Source organism: Sander vitreus, chromosome 7 (assembly GCF_031162955.1).
Source record: "Sander vitreus isolate 19-12246 chromosome 7, sanVit1, whole genome shotgun sequence".
NCBI classification, from domain to species: domain Eukaryota; kingdom Metazoa; phylum Chordata; class Actinopteri; order Perciformes; family Percidae; genus Sander; species Sander vitreus.
Genome location: NC_135861.1, coordinates 7562074 through 7577069, shown reverse-complemented (window position 1 = coordinate 7577069; position 14996 = coordinate 7562074). Strand labels below are relative to the sequence as shown.

Below are 14996 nucleotides of genomic sequence, written 5' to 3'. Positions count from 1 at the left end.
TCTAACAGAGGGCTCTTTCTGCTATGCAGGGCTGTATGCTTCACTCATTAACTACTTTACTGCGTTCGTTAGAAAAAAATAAGGGTGAAAACAAGGGCATACGCTACATTCGGGAGGTGTTTCATGTGGCATTCTAAACACATCAACTACAAGGGCCTCCGTTTGCTCCCTGAGCCTCTCCCGTGTGCACTCTCTCTCCACCAAACAAACACTCGCACGCACACGAGCACACAAACAAACACTCTTCAGAGCTGGAGAGACGGAGCTATGACTATTGTGCCTCGCCTTGTAAATTAGTTGTTTACTTCTGCTCCCTCTCACACTCGCTCGCATCATTAGCCACCTAAATATAACAACCGGCTGCCACTAATTTCCATCATACAACCTCATTTTACTGGTAATGACAGAGCACATACACCGATAGACTGACGCCCTAAAAACAAGGTGAACTGCAGTGTCGTGACAAGAATATTAGAGAAATGTAATTTGTTGTTTGGAATTTTTTTCCTTCCTCTTTTCTATCCACTTACAATGTCTCTATTAATTATGCCGTTCTGTATGCTAATATGGCCTGGCAATCCCTGGTCATTTGGGCTGTGTCAATTTCTGAAAAAGGATTTCACGGGGATCAATCTATGCACCGAGGTTTACGATAGAGAGCGCCATGGAAAGAATGCAAGAGAGAGAGAGTATTGAGAATGGAAAGACAGAGAGGTCCCTACTTCCTAATTACTTTGTTTGAAGTGGTTGATAGTTAATTAATCTACAGTGTTATTGTGTTATTCCAGAGAACCACTTGATTCGCAACATTTTCAATTAGGTGTCTGAGAAAGAGGGTTCACCCAATACGCCATATATTATGACAGGCATCTCATTATGCCTATAGCTGTAGGACAAATCAATGGAGCCAAGATGGGAAATCCCATACAGGTCGTATTAATTATGGAAAACTCATTCAAAAATGACATTTGCATGTACATATTTAACTGTTGTTCATTTGTATGGTTGAATGCAGGCTAATCTGCCAGATGATGTATATGTTGTGCTCTTTAGCGACACCACGATTACTGTGGTGGCATAGTCCAACTGAGCGCAATGTCACTTACCATGACAGCACAAATGGTTGAACTGATTGGTTATTTACTATGAAATAATGAAAATAATCAAATCCTCACCTTTTGAGAAGCTGGAACTATCAAATGTTTAAAAAAATTACTTTTTGATTATCGAAATAGATTTATTTTCTTTCGATGAACTAATTCAGTGTTTCCCAAACTTTTTACAATGCCGTACCCCTTCAGACTTTTAACCTCCATGCTATGTATCCCCCAGCCCCGGACTCTCACTATAGCCTTGCTTCCACCAAGAAGACTGGTTAAGTTCAGTTAGTTACACACACAGAACGGTTATTTTTGTGTTTCCAATGTCAACAGTTGAGGATGGTTCCAATAGAACCGCTCCATTCCGTCCTGTTTTCTCGTTACCCCTTTGTTAAGGTACCTATCACACTGATGCATTACTAAAAGGCAGAGCTAGAAACACTGCAGTCCACGATTGGTGCAGACGTTCCTCTGCATCCTCTGTGAAGAGGAAATACAGCGAGAGCTGGTTGGAGCAGTGAGGAATAACAAGGTTTTTCAGCTTGTTTCTCAGTGCTGGCCTGCCTACGGCTTGGTAATGGTATTATGCAGAGAGCGTGGTCTTGGACTGAACATGAAGATGTATTTAAATGAACATGAACTTTAGAGTTAGAGTTAGTTGTATCTTTTTCAAAATCACATATAACCAAAAGCATCGGATTACAATATTTCAACTTCTACTAGTGTAGGTTCTACACGATGTCTTGGACATTTTTGCTGGTAAAAAATGGTCTATATTAATGCTTATTAAAACAATATTATATTAGAAGTATGCAGCAGTTACTGTCAAGTTTACATAAGCCGCTTTCTGACCAAGTAGTTACAGAAACGTAGTTTTAGGAAAAGTCCACTTCTAAGCAGATCTACTAACTACTCTTCCCCCAAAACCGTTTTTTCCATTTGCATTCGCACTGGCCGCAAGTGGCCATAGGGACGCAAGCACGGCAACAGTCTTTATAGCGTTAAAATCAGAAAACAAATACACCAAAAAAAATATGAACTAAATACTAAATCTAATGTATATAGCATATTTGTCATAATTTAAACAAGTCTCCCGAAGAGAAATGGGTATGTCTCTCTCCCCCGCCTCCGCCTGCTGCGCTGTGGACGTGTGCGTGCGTGTGCGTGCGTGCGTCGGCCGGCCAGCGAGGTGGAGTTTAACTCCGAAAAGACAGTTAACCACAGGTTCCCGTTAATCTTACGATGGACATGTGTTGTGATATCTGTGATATTGTGATATCAGATAAGCCTCTGATTTACGAGAGCGGTCTGAGAGACCTCCAGCTTACAGCGAGGTCTCTCAGGTCTCTGAGCACGACTGGCTGAGCGGCGAGCTAGCGGCCGGGGCAGGCGCCTGCTGGCTGTCGCCTCACTTCATGGAGCTTCTCAACGCCGAAAACTTTGAAGCAAATTGTCAATTCGGCATCAATTTTCGCAAGACTGCCTATATTCGAAATCTAAACAGTTAATTTCTCGCCTAAAACGTTGTCAGAAGTGAATTTTGTGATGAATAAGATGGCGAAAATTGTTAAAATTGTCCCGTTGTTGGTCTGTCTGTACCGGAAACCCGACCCTCGTTGACCTAGGTTCCTATGCTGAAAAGGGAACAGCGAAAAGACCCTGACCTGAAGTAGGAGCTGAAAGAGTTACAGGAACTGCAGCCAGAGGAACTTAAAAATCCCCAAATTGGTCCAGTCGGAACAAGAGAAAAAAAGGATTCTAGGAATTTTATGTTCTAGGAACTGCAAAAAAAATCCCTCCGGACGGAAAGTGGCTATAGTTGGCTTTGAAGTATCCTAAAGTGCGTTTACCATTTAGCTTCCGAGCAGGAGGGGTCAACAAAGAGAAGCAGCGTTAAAAGACGAGCATCATACCAATTTTGCCCTCTTCAAATAAATACACCGTACACCCTCAGTGTGTTTGAGAAATACACTCACATCTAGACCACACCTGCCAGCCAAACCTCACAGGGAGAAAGTCTTCAAGGTGGATTTCCAAATGTCTTCTTAAAGCCTGTCTTTTAAGTGAGTGTCTGTCTTGCCAGGGGCTTTAACACACAGGGGGAGAAGGTTTAACTGTGAGGACGGGTTATCTTCCCTACTCTTCCTCCTGCTGCTTGAGGAGGTCAAAGGTTAATTCATCCAGTCCCTGGGTGAGACGGGACACAATGGAAGACAATTTGTTCTCCTCTGCAGGGCTGGGAAGCCCCACTGGAGGAATCACACCTAATTAATGCAGCCAGAGAGAGAGGAAGGGTTCTGCGTTTTGGATGTAGGTAATCAAACAAAGAGCAGAGAGATGGACAGGGTTTCAACCTCTTTTTCTTTCAGTCTCTTCAGTGTTGTTCTCTCACCCTGTATCACATGGACAGCCTCTCTTTTCCTCTCTCTGGCTATTGTTTGCGCTGCCTACCTCTCACTCAGAGACAAGAGAGGTTCGAGAGTGCAGGCAGGAAAATCAATCAAGATTGGATTGATAGTGTAAAGTGACAGGCCAAAGAGGCAGCAAACCGTGATACATGAGCAGATTAGGATCAAGTGCGTCTGCAGGAAAGAGGTGTGACTACAAGTTGCAGAAAACTAGAAGCATGAGAAACTAACCCATCGTGTTTCGTGCAATCACTTAAATTAGTAAAGTCAGCGAACTAAAGATTTCTCTACTGAGCAAATGTTAAAAATGATGAGATTTGAAGGACGTTAGCAAATTACAACACTGTCAATCATCTACATTCTACACTGTAAATACCTTAGGCAAGTATAAAGTATAAAGTTTCAATAACATGTTACATGTACGTGGAACCTTTAAATAAATGCCATTGCCATTTTGTGCTGATCAGGAACGGGGTTTTCTTGGAAATGAACTTCCCAAATCTGTGGAAATCTATGTTTTAACTGCCACCTGTCACTTGTACATACTACCTGAGCTTCATGTGCAAGCAAATGTGTAGGGAAGCCAGAGCACTTGGAATAGGCTAGCTCAAAACTTTGCAGCGCAGGTATGCTGCCAAGAATTTTTCAAATGCTCCCAGCCCTTATCCACCACCTGAACCACTTTTGGTCCTGAACATAGCCTGTTGCAAGATGTCACAGTTCTCAGCAAAAGAAAGAACATGAAAATGATTTTCTTGAAAAGAATTGTGTCTGGTGTTGCATTGTTCTAATTAGTGACTGACCTTCATGCTCCTTCTCTGAAGCACCAGTTTTCTTCATCTTCTTTGGGGTTTTCATGAAAAGTGGAAAGATGGTCCGCAAGCCCAGGATGTCTACAAACTTGTGACAGTTATCTGCTCCCTCTGGTCCGATCATGGCATGGTCCAGGACCTTCATAGCGCTGGTTCGAGACATTTTCTTTTCTCTGCAGCAGAGAGAGGAAACAATGCTGAAGTCACTTATTGTTTCAATAGATATAAAGAGCATGCATATTTGCAATTAAGTGCCCTGAAAAGGTATGTCTGTTAAGATAGCAGCCATAAAACCTTTGTGTTTAGGGTGAACTGGTAATACAACATTATTCAAATTTATTTTTTTAAATCATTTCAGACTTGAAATGTCTGCTTGCTCTCATTTCAAGCAGTATAACTCCTAAATAATATGGATTTCCGTTCATGGAAATGACTGAATCAACTAAAACATGGATACAAATAGCCCCCCCGAGTTTTACATTTTACCTTAGTACTCAAAATAATGGGTGAAACAAACAGTTATGCTGCTATTAAACAAAATTGTAGAATTTTCCCTTAGGTAGTGCCAGTCGCCACAGGGGAAAAAACACTTACTCTGGATTAATTTGGACTTCAGATATATTACAGAAATCTAAATATAAAAACGACAACAACAATAAGGAACTTAAATAAACTTAAATTTTTTCTTTTAGGATTTTATTGGCAAACTTTTTTTTTTTTTTTTTTTTTTTTTTTTAAAAGTCTCTTACAGCAGAGATCTTCAACAGGGGGTCCGGGACCCTTAGGGGGTCCTCAGAGTTACTGCAGGGGGGCCGCCAAATTATTGTTACGTTTCTGAAAGTTTCCAAGAAAATTAAAATCTCTTAATATGAATCCAATATATTATTTGGAACATTATTAGCAAATATAAATCAGCTTCAATTTGTGAACCCCAACTGATGATAGGCTTACTGGCCCATATGTCACTAAGATCCACAGATACAGTTATTCCTAAGGATTCACTGTGCCACATGTATGTTTTACATTAAAACATGCTAACAATTACTCCAGGGTACAAGCGGCCGAAATGGGTTTCCTCAGGAGGGTAGCTGGCGTCTCCCTTAGAGATAGGGTGAGAAGCTCAATCATCCGTGAGGAGCTCGGAGTAGAGCCGCTACTCCTTCGCGTCGAAAGGAGCCAGTTGAGGTGGTTCAGGCATCTGGTAAGGATGCCCCCTGGGCGCCTCCCTAGGGAGGTGTTCCAGGCACGTCCAGCTGGGAGGAGGCCCCGGGGAAGACCCAGGACTAGGTGGAGGGATTATATCTCCAACCTGGCCTGGGAACGCCTCGGGATCCCCCAGTCAGAGCTGGTTAATGTGGCTTGGGAAAGGGAAGTTTGGGGTCCCCTGCTGGAGCTGCTGCCCCCGCGACCAGACCCCGGATAAGCGGACGAAGATGGATGGATGGATGGATGCTAACAATTAATTTTTTAATAACTTAGTATTCTATACACTAAAAAGGCACATATAAAGGCTTTAGGCCGCCCTTCACGTTCTCGCAGGCCCAGTTTAATATGCAACTTCATTTTATACAATATATGTAGTAGGGGGTCCCTGCTCTGTGTCTCTTTCAGTTAAGGGGTCCTTGGCTTAAAAAAACGTTGAAGACCCCTGTCTTACAGTTCTCCAACAGCTGCCTAGGGGGTCTTGTTAGAAGAAACATCCTAGGCTTTGTTGACAGTTTACATCGCCTACTGTACTGGTCTAGTATCTGTGTGACTGTTACACCCCCTTGACACCATTCACTCCATTTCTGTCACAGTATGGCACTGCTCTGATGACACGTTGTTGGCAGCTGTACTATTAATATTGTTTATTTGTCTCAGGCGCCAGAATACCACTGACACGGCTAAATTAGTTATTATTTCCATCTGCCTTTTTCATACAGCAGCTTTTGTGAAATACGTTTAATTCTGAGGTAACATTTTTTGTGAATCCATTTTGAATCTTATATGGCAATTTAGGGCGCTACAGCTGTTAACGTTAGTACAGCCATGAAACCAGCAAACAAACAGAATCAATGGAGATAAATTATACCCGACCTAAACGGCATGTTTCTAACAGTAGCGTGACCAGAGGCGTAACAAACCCCGGGTAAATATTGGAGATGTAGTTGAAAGATGGAGACAGCTTAGAGCCTAAAAAGAACGCCGAGTAGGGCTTTGACTTTTGCCCCAAAATCATATTCGAAGTTCATTTGTTTATTAATATTTCGAATATATTTGAACATTTATTAATAATATTTTGACCATTAAATGCCTTCAGTAAGACCTATATTGGTATAAGTTGTATATGTTCTGTCCACCAGAGGGCAGTGTATCAGTCAATGTCAATAGGCAGGCAATTATGTTTTCAGAAGAAAAACACATTGCCGCAACTATTTTTTAATTTTTTTTTAATGAAAAGTCAGACCCTGGATTAAACACAAACAGTATGCTTTCGACAGGAATTTTGGAGCTTTCACCGTAGCCTACGTAAGTGGTCTGATGTTCATACTTGTGCGCTGGTGTGTGCATCGAGCCGGCGTGTGTGTGTGTGTGTGTTGTGAGAGAGTGACGGTGATTATCTTCAGAGTGAGTAGTGACTCTAGAGTCATAGTGAGACAAACAAATCGTCTCCCTGTTCTTTTTCTGACCACGGCGGGAAATCTGGAGCAGGACAAGTTAACCCTCTCCTTGATTTCATGTTGTTGTCGAGCGATGTGTAGTTACATTTTGAAATGCGTGAAAAAGCCTTGGAATCTGAATTAAAAACAAGGTTTACAAGCAAACACATTTACAAAAAAATAACGCCCATAACAGGTTCGAAATTCGAATATTAAGGGCTGCCTAATATTCGTTCGAATATCATTATTTTTTTAAATATTCAAATTCTATTCAAATAACGAAGTTCAGAGTCAAAGCCCTAACGCCGAGTTGGCTAATTTCCTCCTGAACAGGTAACGTTAAGCATTAGCTTCAGGCTAATTTATCACAGCTACTAGGGACGGGAGTTTTATGTAATTTCAACATTCGTGTACTCACATTGAATTATACAGCTAGAGTACCCGAGTTGGTTACTCGCAAAAACAATTGAGACACAGCCAGTAAAGTGATCCCGACTGGTCCTGGCTAACGCCGCCACGCTAACCCTGCTAACTGCTAAGGTTACCGGAGGACCAGGCAAGCGGGCCATGGCTGTTTACAACGTGTAGCCTGTTCAGCGGCCGTAGCCGACAACTGTGAGTTATTTTAAGCCAAGAAAGGGTGGCTGTGAATCGGAAGAGAGGACCATGAGTTTGCAGTGCGTTTAGCGATTGTTGCCGTAATTCTAAGCCAATAAAGTGTGTTCAGTCGGGTGGAAAGGACAGCAAAGTAGTGTTATTTTTAGTGGTTCCTACTGCAATTCTAAGCCGATGAAGTGTGTCTGTCCGTCGGGTGGAGAGGATGGCGAGGTTGTTGTGTTTTTAGCGGTTCCTACCGTAATTCTAAGCTGAGGAAGTGTGTCTGTCAGTTGGGTACAGAGCTCCACGTGAGCACGGGCTTTTATGACAATATAGTCAGCATCTAACGTTAGCTACTCCGCTGTGCTGTGAAGTAATGTCTGGCTATGTGAGACGAGCGTCTAGCAACATTGTGGATGCTGCGGTCTCAGCCTGGCAACCAACGTGAACTTCGATTCTGGGGAGGAGGTGACGGGGGAAGACGACTATCCAGTATTTTGAATTTGTACTGCAGTAACTATTTTAAACACTAGCTGTCAGTATTACATATTGCACCTTTAACTACTTATTACTAATTATTCTCATCATGAGCCACACAATATTCTAACCAAAAACATAGAACCATATGAAATATATGCAACTTTAAATACGATAAAACAAGCAATTGTTTCCATGTTAATTCTGCAAACCGGTTTCAAGGTAGCAAATAAACAACACCCCAATAGAAGATAGAAAATGTGTGTTCTGTCAAACAAATACATTATAGCTATATTTATCTGTTTTCCATCATCAAAGCATTGGCACGATAAAGAGGACCAACCGTTTTATGCTCTGTCTACACCCCACACTTCACGCCTCCTCTCGGGAAATGTAGCTGTCTGTCACAGTGTCACTTCCTCCATTCCCGCCAATGACAGATGACAGTGTTTATCTCAGAGGAGGGACACATATTTCAGGCAGTTGAGTCTGGTTCTCCAGACAGACACATTATGTATGATGGACGGCAGGAGAGGCCAGGAGGGAGCGATACACAGTTTACTTTCCGAAGGGAAACTAGGCAATTCAGCTGGGAGACAGGTGACCTAACTCAACATCCTGGTGTCGTGAACTACGCCGCCGTCGATGTGTAGTGGCTGCTAGCATGACAGCAGCAGTAGATTTTTAATTAGACTCAAATTCTAGATGAGAGTGAATCACTCAGAGATGGGCCCTGGCTTAAAAGTGTATTAACCTGTGCTGACTGACATGATCCTATACGTCCCAAAGTCTCACCAAAACATTCTCAGACGTGATCAGAAAATGACAACATCCCCCTAAAAAAGGTAGTGGAGCTGTACATTCACAAATCATGAAATACCTTTTGTAAAACTACTGGTGCTATGCTCACTATGAACGGAGTATATGGCTCTTAGACATGTGTCTGTAAAAATGGCAGCAGTACATCAGTTTTAGGAGGTGTCTAGTCTGACAAACATTTAGCTGTGCCAGGAATTCATCAAGACACCAGGTGTGAAATCTGTATGTAGCACAAGGCTGAAGAGGCCTGGTAGGAAATGAAATGGAGTTTTTGATGGAAAACTAATAAATGTGTCTCAGTGGAGTGGAGATGATTTGTTTTGTATTCTGTTGCGCGCTCATTTTTTGTTTTATTTTATTGTATTTTTTATTTTGCAGCTGCATTGTGTCTTGGTTAGAAAGAAAGAGCTGATCTTTTGAAAACAATAATAAAACTGAACAAGTTAAACTCGTAATGAAGGATATGGTGAAAAGGGTGTAACTGTGAGTTAAAGGAACACTCTGGGAATTAGATTTACGGATTTTGATTTACAATGATCACTTTTATTCAGTTTTTTTTTTTTTATATTTTTTTTTTATTTGTTTGTTTTTGTATATTTTGCATGTTATGCCATACGCTGGCTGTGATACCATACTTTCTTGTAATTTTGACTGTATTTTTGAATTCAGATGCATTTAACTGCTATAAATTTTTTTCCAAAAAGTTAGTTTTTGGAAAAGAATATTCAAAGAAATAAAATTAAGTCAGCACATTGTGGGATCTGAAGTGATCTGATAACTAAGCGGTATGATTTTAAGTATATAACAGTCACAACAACCGCAGTATTTATCACCTAGCAAATACATCCTACACATTAACTACATGTAAGGGGTACAGCAGCTACTGAGAAACTATGTCGCAAAGCTCTTACAGAGGTTTCTGATGGCAGTGGAAATGGCCGACAGAGAAGACCATTATGTTCAAAAAGAAAGGTTTTGAGCATAGACAGTATATAAGAATGGACCAACAGATCCCATTGCTCTGGACGGAGACCAGTGAAGGCCATTAGAAGCACTTTTCCGGTGATGGCTGAGCGTTACTGCGCAGCCTCCAACTGAGAGACGACGTAAATGTGCCGTGAGCAACATGTCTGAAAGTTGTAAGTCTTCTGGTAGCTGTGCCAAGAGAAATCTCAATCATTCCGAATATTGCAGAGACGGAGAGCGTAGGTATATGTAAGGAGATAACATAGGCACAGGCTAATTATTGCTAACTAAAATGCTAGTTAACATTAGTAATTACACTTACAGCTAATGTGAGACGAAACTGCCTGCGAGCTTCTCCTGTACTATACGGTAATTCCTCTACTATGTGACAGTAAGTCGCATGGTTATGACACAATCGTTAGCCTATTTTTACAAAACGTCTGCTACGGAGCCATACCGTGAGATACAAGGTAATGGAGCCTTTTTTACATTGTTGTGTTTCTTTAGAAATAAACAATGGACAAATAAAGTCTTTAAACACTTCAGATGTAAAGTTATTCGCTGTCAAAGTGACGTCAAAATGAATGGCAGTCAATGGAATGCTAACGGGAGGTGATGGCTTATTAGCATCAACATGGCGCCATAGGAGGTTCGCGGTCCGAGGAGAAGCTTACCCCCTTGGTTTTGAGCAACTCACATTAGCAGTTGTTGTTTACGCTGTCCACCATTTTCCCAGTCCAAAATAGGCGATCTCCGAATGCGAATGAACGGACTTCATAGGAGGAAATGTCATTCTTATAGGAGGCTCCTTTTTCAACTACAAGGTCAATATTGTGTTTCACTAACGACAAAACAACGAATTATCCATGCATTTATATCTAACTAAGCTTTTGGAGCTTTCCATCTTTACTCTCCTCCCTCGACTATTTTTGACTGGCTCGATAGATGGCGACCGGAAGAACAACAGCTACAGTGAGTTGCTCAAAACCTTTTTTTAGTAAACTCTGTGTACACAAACAATGTTGTCAATGCTTGCGTTCATGTGTAGAGCCCATGGTGAGACTTTGAGCAAAGTTTCATGTTGTGTCGAGCCTTCTTAGTGTTTTAAAAATAGCTATTTTGAGGCTAGCATAAAAGTACCCCTAGGACTCCCATTCAAAAGGCCATTCGACCGAAAAATGAGAATACAGTAAATCTTAAAAGTAACGCTTCTGTCCTAAATATGCTTTTAAACGAAAGTTTGACTCGGGTACATTCACAAAAAGACCCTAGGTTGCATTTTGGCAAGAGTTCCGCTTTAAGACACTGCAGTGCAAGGCGGTAAATCAGCGGACATGATACAGGTGGACAGAGTGGCACAAAGACACATTGAGCTAACCGAAAGTGGAACCCAAAAGGTAACCAGGAGTGCAAAATAAAGATAAGAAAATGAGGACTGCAGTGACAGCGAGTAACTGTCAATTTATCAGGACCTTATGACAGCTCATTCCACTGTGTGTCAGCCACTATTGATGTTTTTCAGTAAACAAATAACATTTATAAACTTCATGAAATCTATGGACATTCCAGGGTTTTTCCTGGCCCAGAATCGGCCTTTGGGGAGTGACAACGCACGGCAGTGAGCATGATCGGGCTGCGTACAGTAAAGGCAATTCGGTGTTACCTTATTTGACAGAAATCTATGCAATTTGACCAACAGAAATGTATATTATGCTTGAGTAAATAAAACCAGTTAACAAAATTGGTTAAAAAAAATTAACATTTAAATAAATCACCGGGAGAGTCCGGTTCAGAATGATTCTGGAGATAAAACTGAGATTAGCGCTCATATTCAAGTTTATGTTCTGCTTGTTCAACGGTTGTTTGGTAAATTGCTCTTAGAGAGAATTTGACATTTTTATTCTCAATTCTTCATTTCATTTTGGGGTTGGTGATTTTCCTTTGGCGTTGGCTAAAACCTCTTTGGGGGGGCGCCAAAAAATTCTCTATGCAGGAAAAACCCTGCATTCATGTTTATTGGCGAGACTGTGTATATACCACTAATATTTGACTATTCGTTGACTTTTGGGGAGTAGTTGATGACTACTAAACTACACTATTCATTAATGCCTTAGCTCTCACACACACACACACACACACACACACACACACACACACACACACACACACACACACACACACACACACACACACACACACACACACACTGCCACTGTTGTGTTATGGCCTTGACACACCAATCCGATAATCGGCTGTCGGACAGTCTGGCGAGATCAGGGACTCGAGTCCGTTCGGTGTGTTCCGTGCCGTCGTCTGTCGGAGGAGCTGTCGGCCTTCATTTTGGCAGACCTGTCTTGCTGGGTCGGAGGGCGGGCAGTCGGACTCACTAACCCTGAAATAATGAGCGAGGTGAGTGCGAGCGAGGCCTCTCAAAATCTGACGAAAATCTTTTAAACTGACCTTTGTCGATCTGAAATGAAGACAGATTCAGCAACTGCATGGCCTATTTCTCGCTTAAAATGTTTTCAGAAACACGTTTCAGTGAACTATTTTCGTAAAATAAGAGATCGTATTTCGAACAAGCCACCATTACTATCGGCTGGAAAAGCCAGACCTACGTCATTTCCGGTTTTCATATATATACAGTGGGGAGTATTTAAGTATTTGATACACTGCCGATTTTGCAGGTTTTCCCACTTACAAAGCATGTAGAAGTCTGTAATTTTTATCATAGGTACATTTCAACTGTGAGTGACGAAATCAAACAAACAAAAATCCAGAAAATCACATTGTATGATTTTTAAGTAATTAATTTGCATTTTATTGCATGACATAAGTATTTGATACATCAGAAAAGCAGAACTTAATATTTGGTACAGAAACCTTTGTTTGCAATTACAGAGATCATATGTTTCCTGTAGTTCTTGACCAGGTTTGCACACACTGCAGCAGGGATTTTGGCCCACTCCTCCATACAGACCTTCTCCAGATCCTTCAGGTTTCGGGGCTGTCACTGGGCAATACGGACTTTCAGCTCCCTCCAAAGATTTTCTATTGGGTTCAGGTCTGGAGACTGGCTAGGCCACTCCAGGACCTTGAGATGCTTCTTACGGAGCCACTCCTTAGTTGCCCTGGCTGTGTGTTTTGGGTTGTTGTTATACTGGAAGACCCAGCCACAACCCATCTTCAATCCTCTTACTGAGGGAAGGAGGTTGTTGGTCAAGATCTTGCGATACATGGCCCCATCCATCCTCCCCTCAATACGGTGCAGTCGTCCTGTCCCCTTTGCAGAAAAGCATCCCCAAAGAATGATGTTTCCACCTCCATGCTTCATGGTTGGGATGGTGTTGTTCTCATCCTTCTTCTTCCTCCAAACATGGCGAGTGGAGTTTAGACCAAAAAGCTCTATTTTTGTCTCATCAGACCACATGACCTTCTCTCATTCCTCCTCTGGATCATCCAGATGGTCATTGGCAAACTTCAGACGGGCCTGGACATGCGCTGGCTTGAGCAGGGGGACCTTGCGTGTACTGCAGGATTTTAATCCATGACAGCGTAGTGTGTTACTAATGGTTTTCTTTGAGACTGTGGTCCCAGCTCTCTTCAGGTCATTGACCAGGTGCTGCCGGGTAGTTCTGGGCTGATGCCTCACCTTCCTCATGATCATTGATGCCCCACGAGGTGAGATCTTGCATGGAGCCCCAGACTGAGGGAGACTGAACTTCTTCCATTTTCTAATAATTGCGCCAACAGTTGTTGCCTTCTCACCAAGCTGCTTGCCTATTGTCCTGTAGCCCATCCCAGCCTTGTGCAGGTCTACAATTTTATCCCTGATGTCCTTACACAGCTCTCTGGTCTTGACCATTGTGGAGAGGTTGGAGTCTGTTTGATTGAGTGTGTGGACAGGTGTCTTTTATACAGGTAACAAGTTCAAACAGGTGCAGTTAATACAGGTAATGAGTGGAGAACAGGAGGGCTTCTTAAAGAAAAACTAACAGGTCTGTGAGAGCCGGAATTCTTACTGGTTGGTAGGTGATCAAATACTTATGTCATGCAATAAAATGCAAATTAATTTATTATTATGTGATTTTCTGGATTTTTGTTTTAGATCCCGTCTTTCACAGTTGAAGTGTACCTATGATAAAAATTAAAGACCTCTACATGCTTTGTAAGTAGGAAAACCTGCAAAATCGGCAGTGTATCAAATACTTGTTCTCTCCACTGTATGTATGTATGTATGTATGTATATATATATATATATATATATATATATATATATATATATATATATATACACATATACATACATATATATATATACATATACATACATACACATACATACACACACACACGCTCAAGACGGCGTCGCTTCGGTGTGTTCCAAGGCACTTTTTGGACCTCGGGGAGCCGACTCAGCCTTTTCTGCCGAAGGTCAGCCGTCCGGTTGGTGTGTCAGGGGCTTTACACGTAATGCCTCTTTTGCTCCATAATTATGCCACCTTTGAATGGTTTTGTGTAGAATGGCAGACCTTCATTGCGGCGCTATTGCGGAATCTCTGTGTGAAAGGTCTAATGATACCTTAGGTGTATATGACTTATGCATGATAATGGCCTGATAACGTAGGACACATCAATCTGGTGTTGTGGGGGTGGTATCAATAGCTAAAATCCAACACTGAACTATAAATCAATTCCTGTGCCAGAGGGACCTGCGGTAGGATCGCTGTTTAACACACAAGTATAAATCCACCTGTGCTTACCCAGGTTCGTCTTGTTTCAAACAAAGCGTATGTTCTGTATTCTGAGCAATGTATTGTATCAGGCAGAATTCTTAGAAAATCACAATTAGTTTCTGAAAGTCATATCTTGGTTTGCCCTTGTTCCTCCTCTTTTTCGGTCTTCTTCTTACTCTGTGTCCCTGGTGGATGATTGAACAGAAAAGGGTTTTTGCATCCAATAATGAGATATTGATCCAAGCCTTAAATCTACGTGACCAATGATGTGATCATCAGCGCAGGGGGTGCAAGAGCTGTGAAGGTTTCATAAATGCGTGAAATGTGTCTTTATGACTCTTTAAGGTCACATCTTTGCCTTGCTGCGCTCCACCAACTGTTGATTGATTGGACTTGCAGTCTCGCCAGGCAATGGAGTAGACAGACGTGCTGTTCTGTG

General features: G+C 41.8%; 1 protein-coding gene across 1 annotated transcript in view; it reads right to left on the bottom strand.

Moving 5' to 3' along the window:
• The window catches only part of ctnnbl1 (catenin, beta like 1), a 70770-nt gene that overhangs the window by 34688 nt on the left and 21086 nt on the right, over positions 1 to 14996 (bottom strand). The window contains exon 11 of the mRNA XM_078254377.1: positions 4312 to 4493. Coding sequence (XP_078110503.1) covers positions 4312 to 4493 — 182 coding nt within the window. The remainder of the gene's footprint in view (positions 1 to 4311; positions 4494 to 14996) is intronic.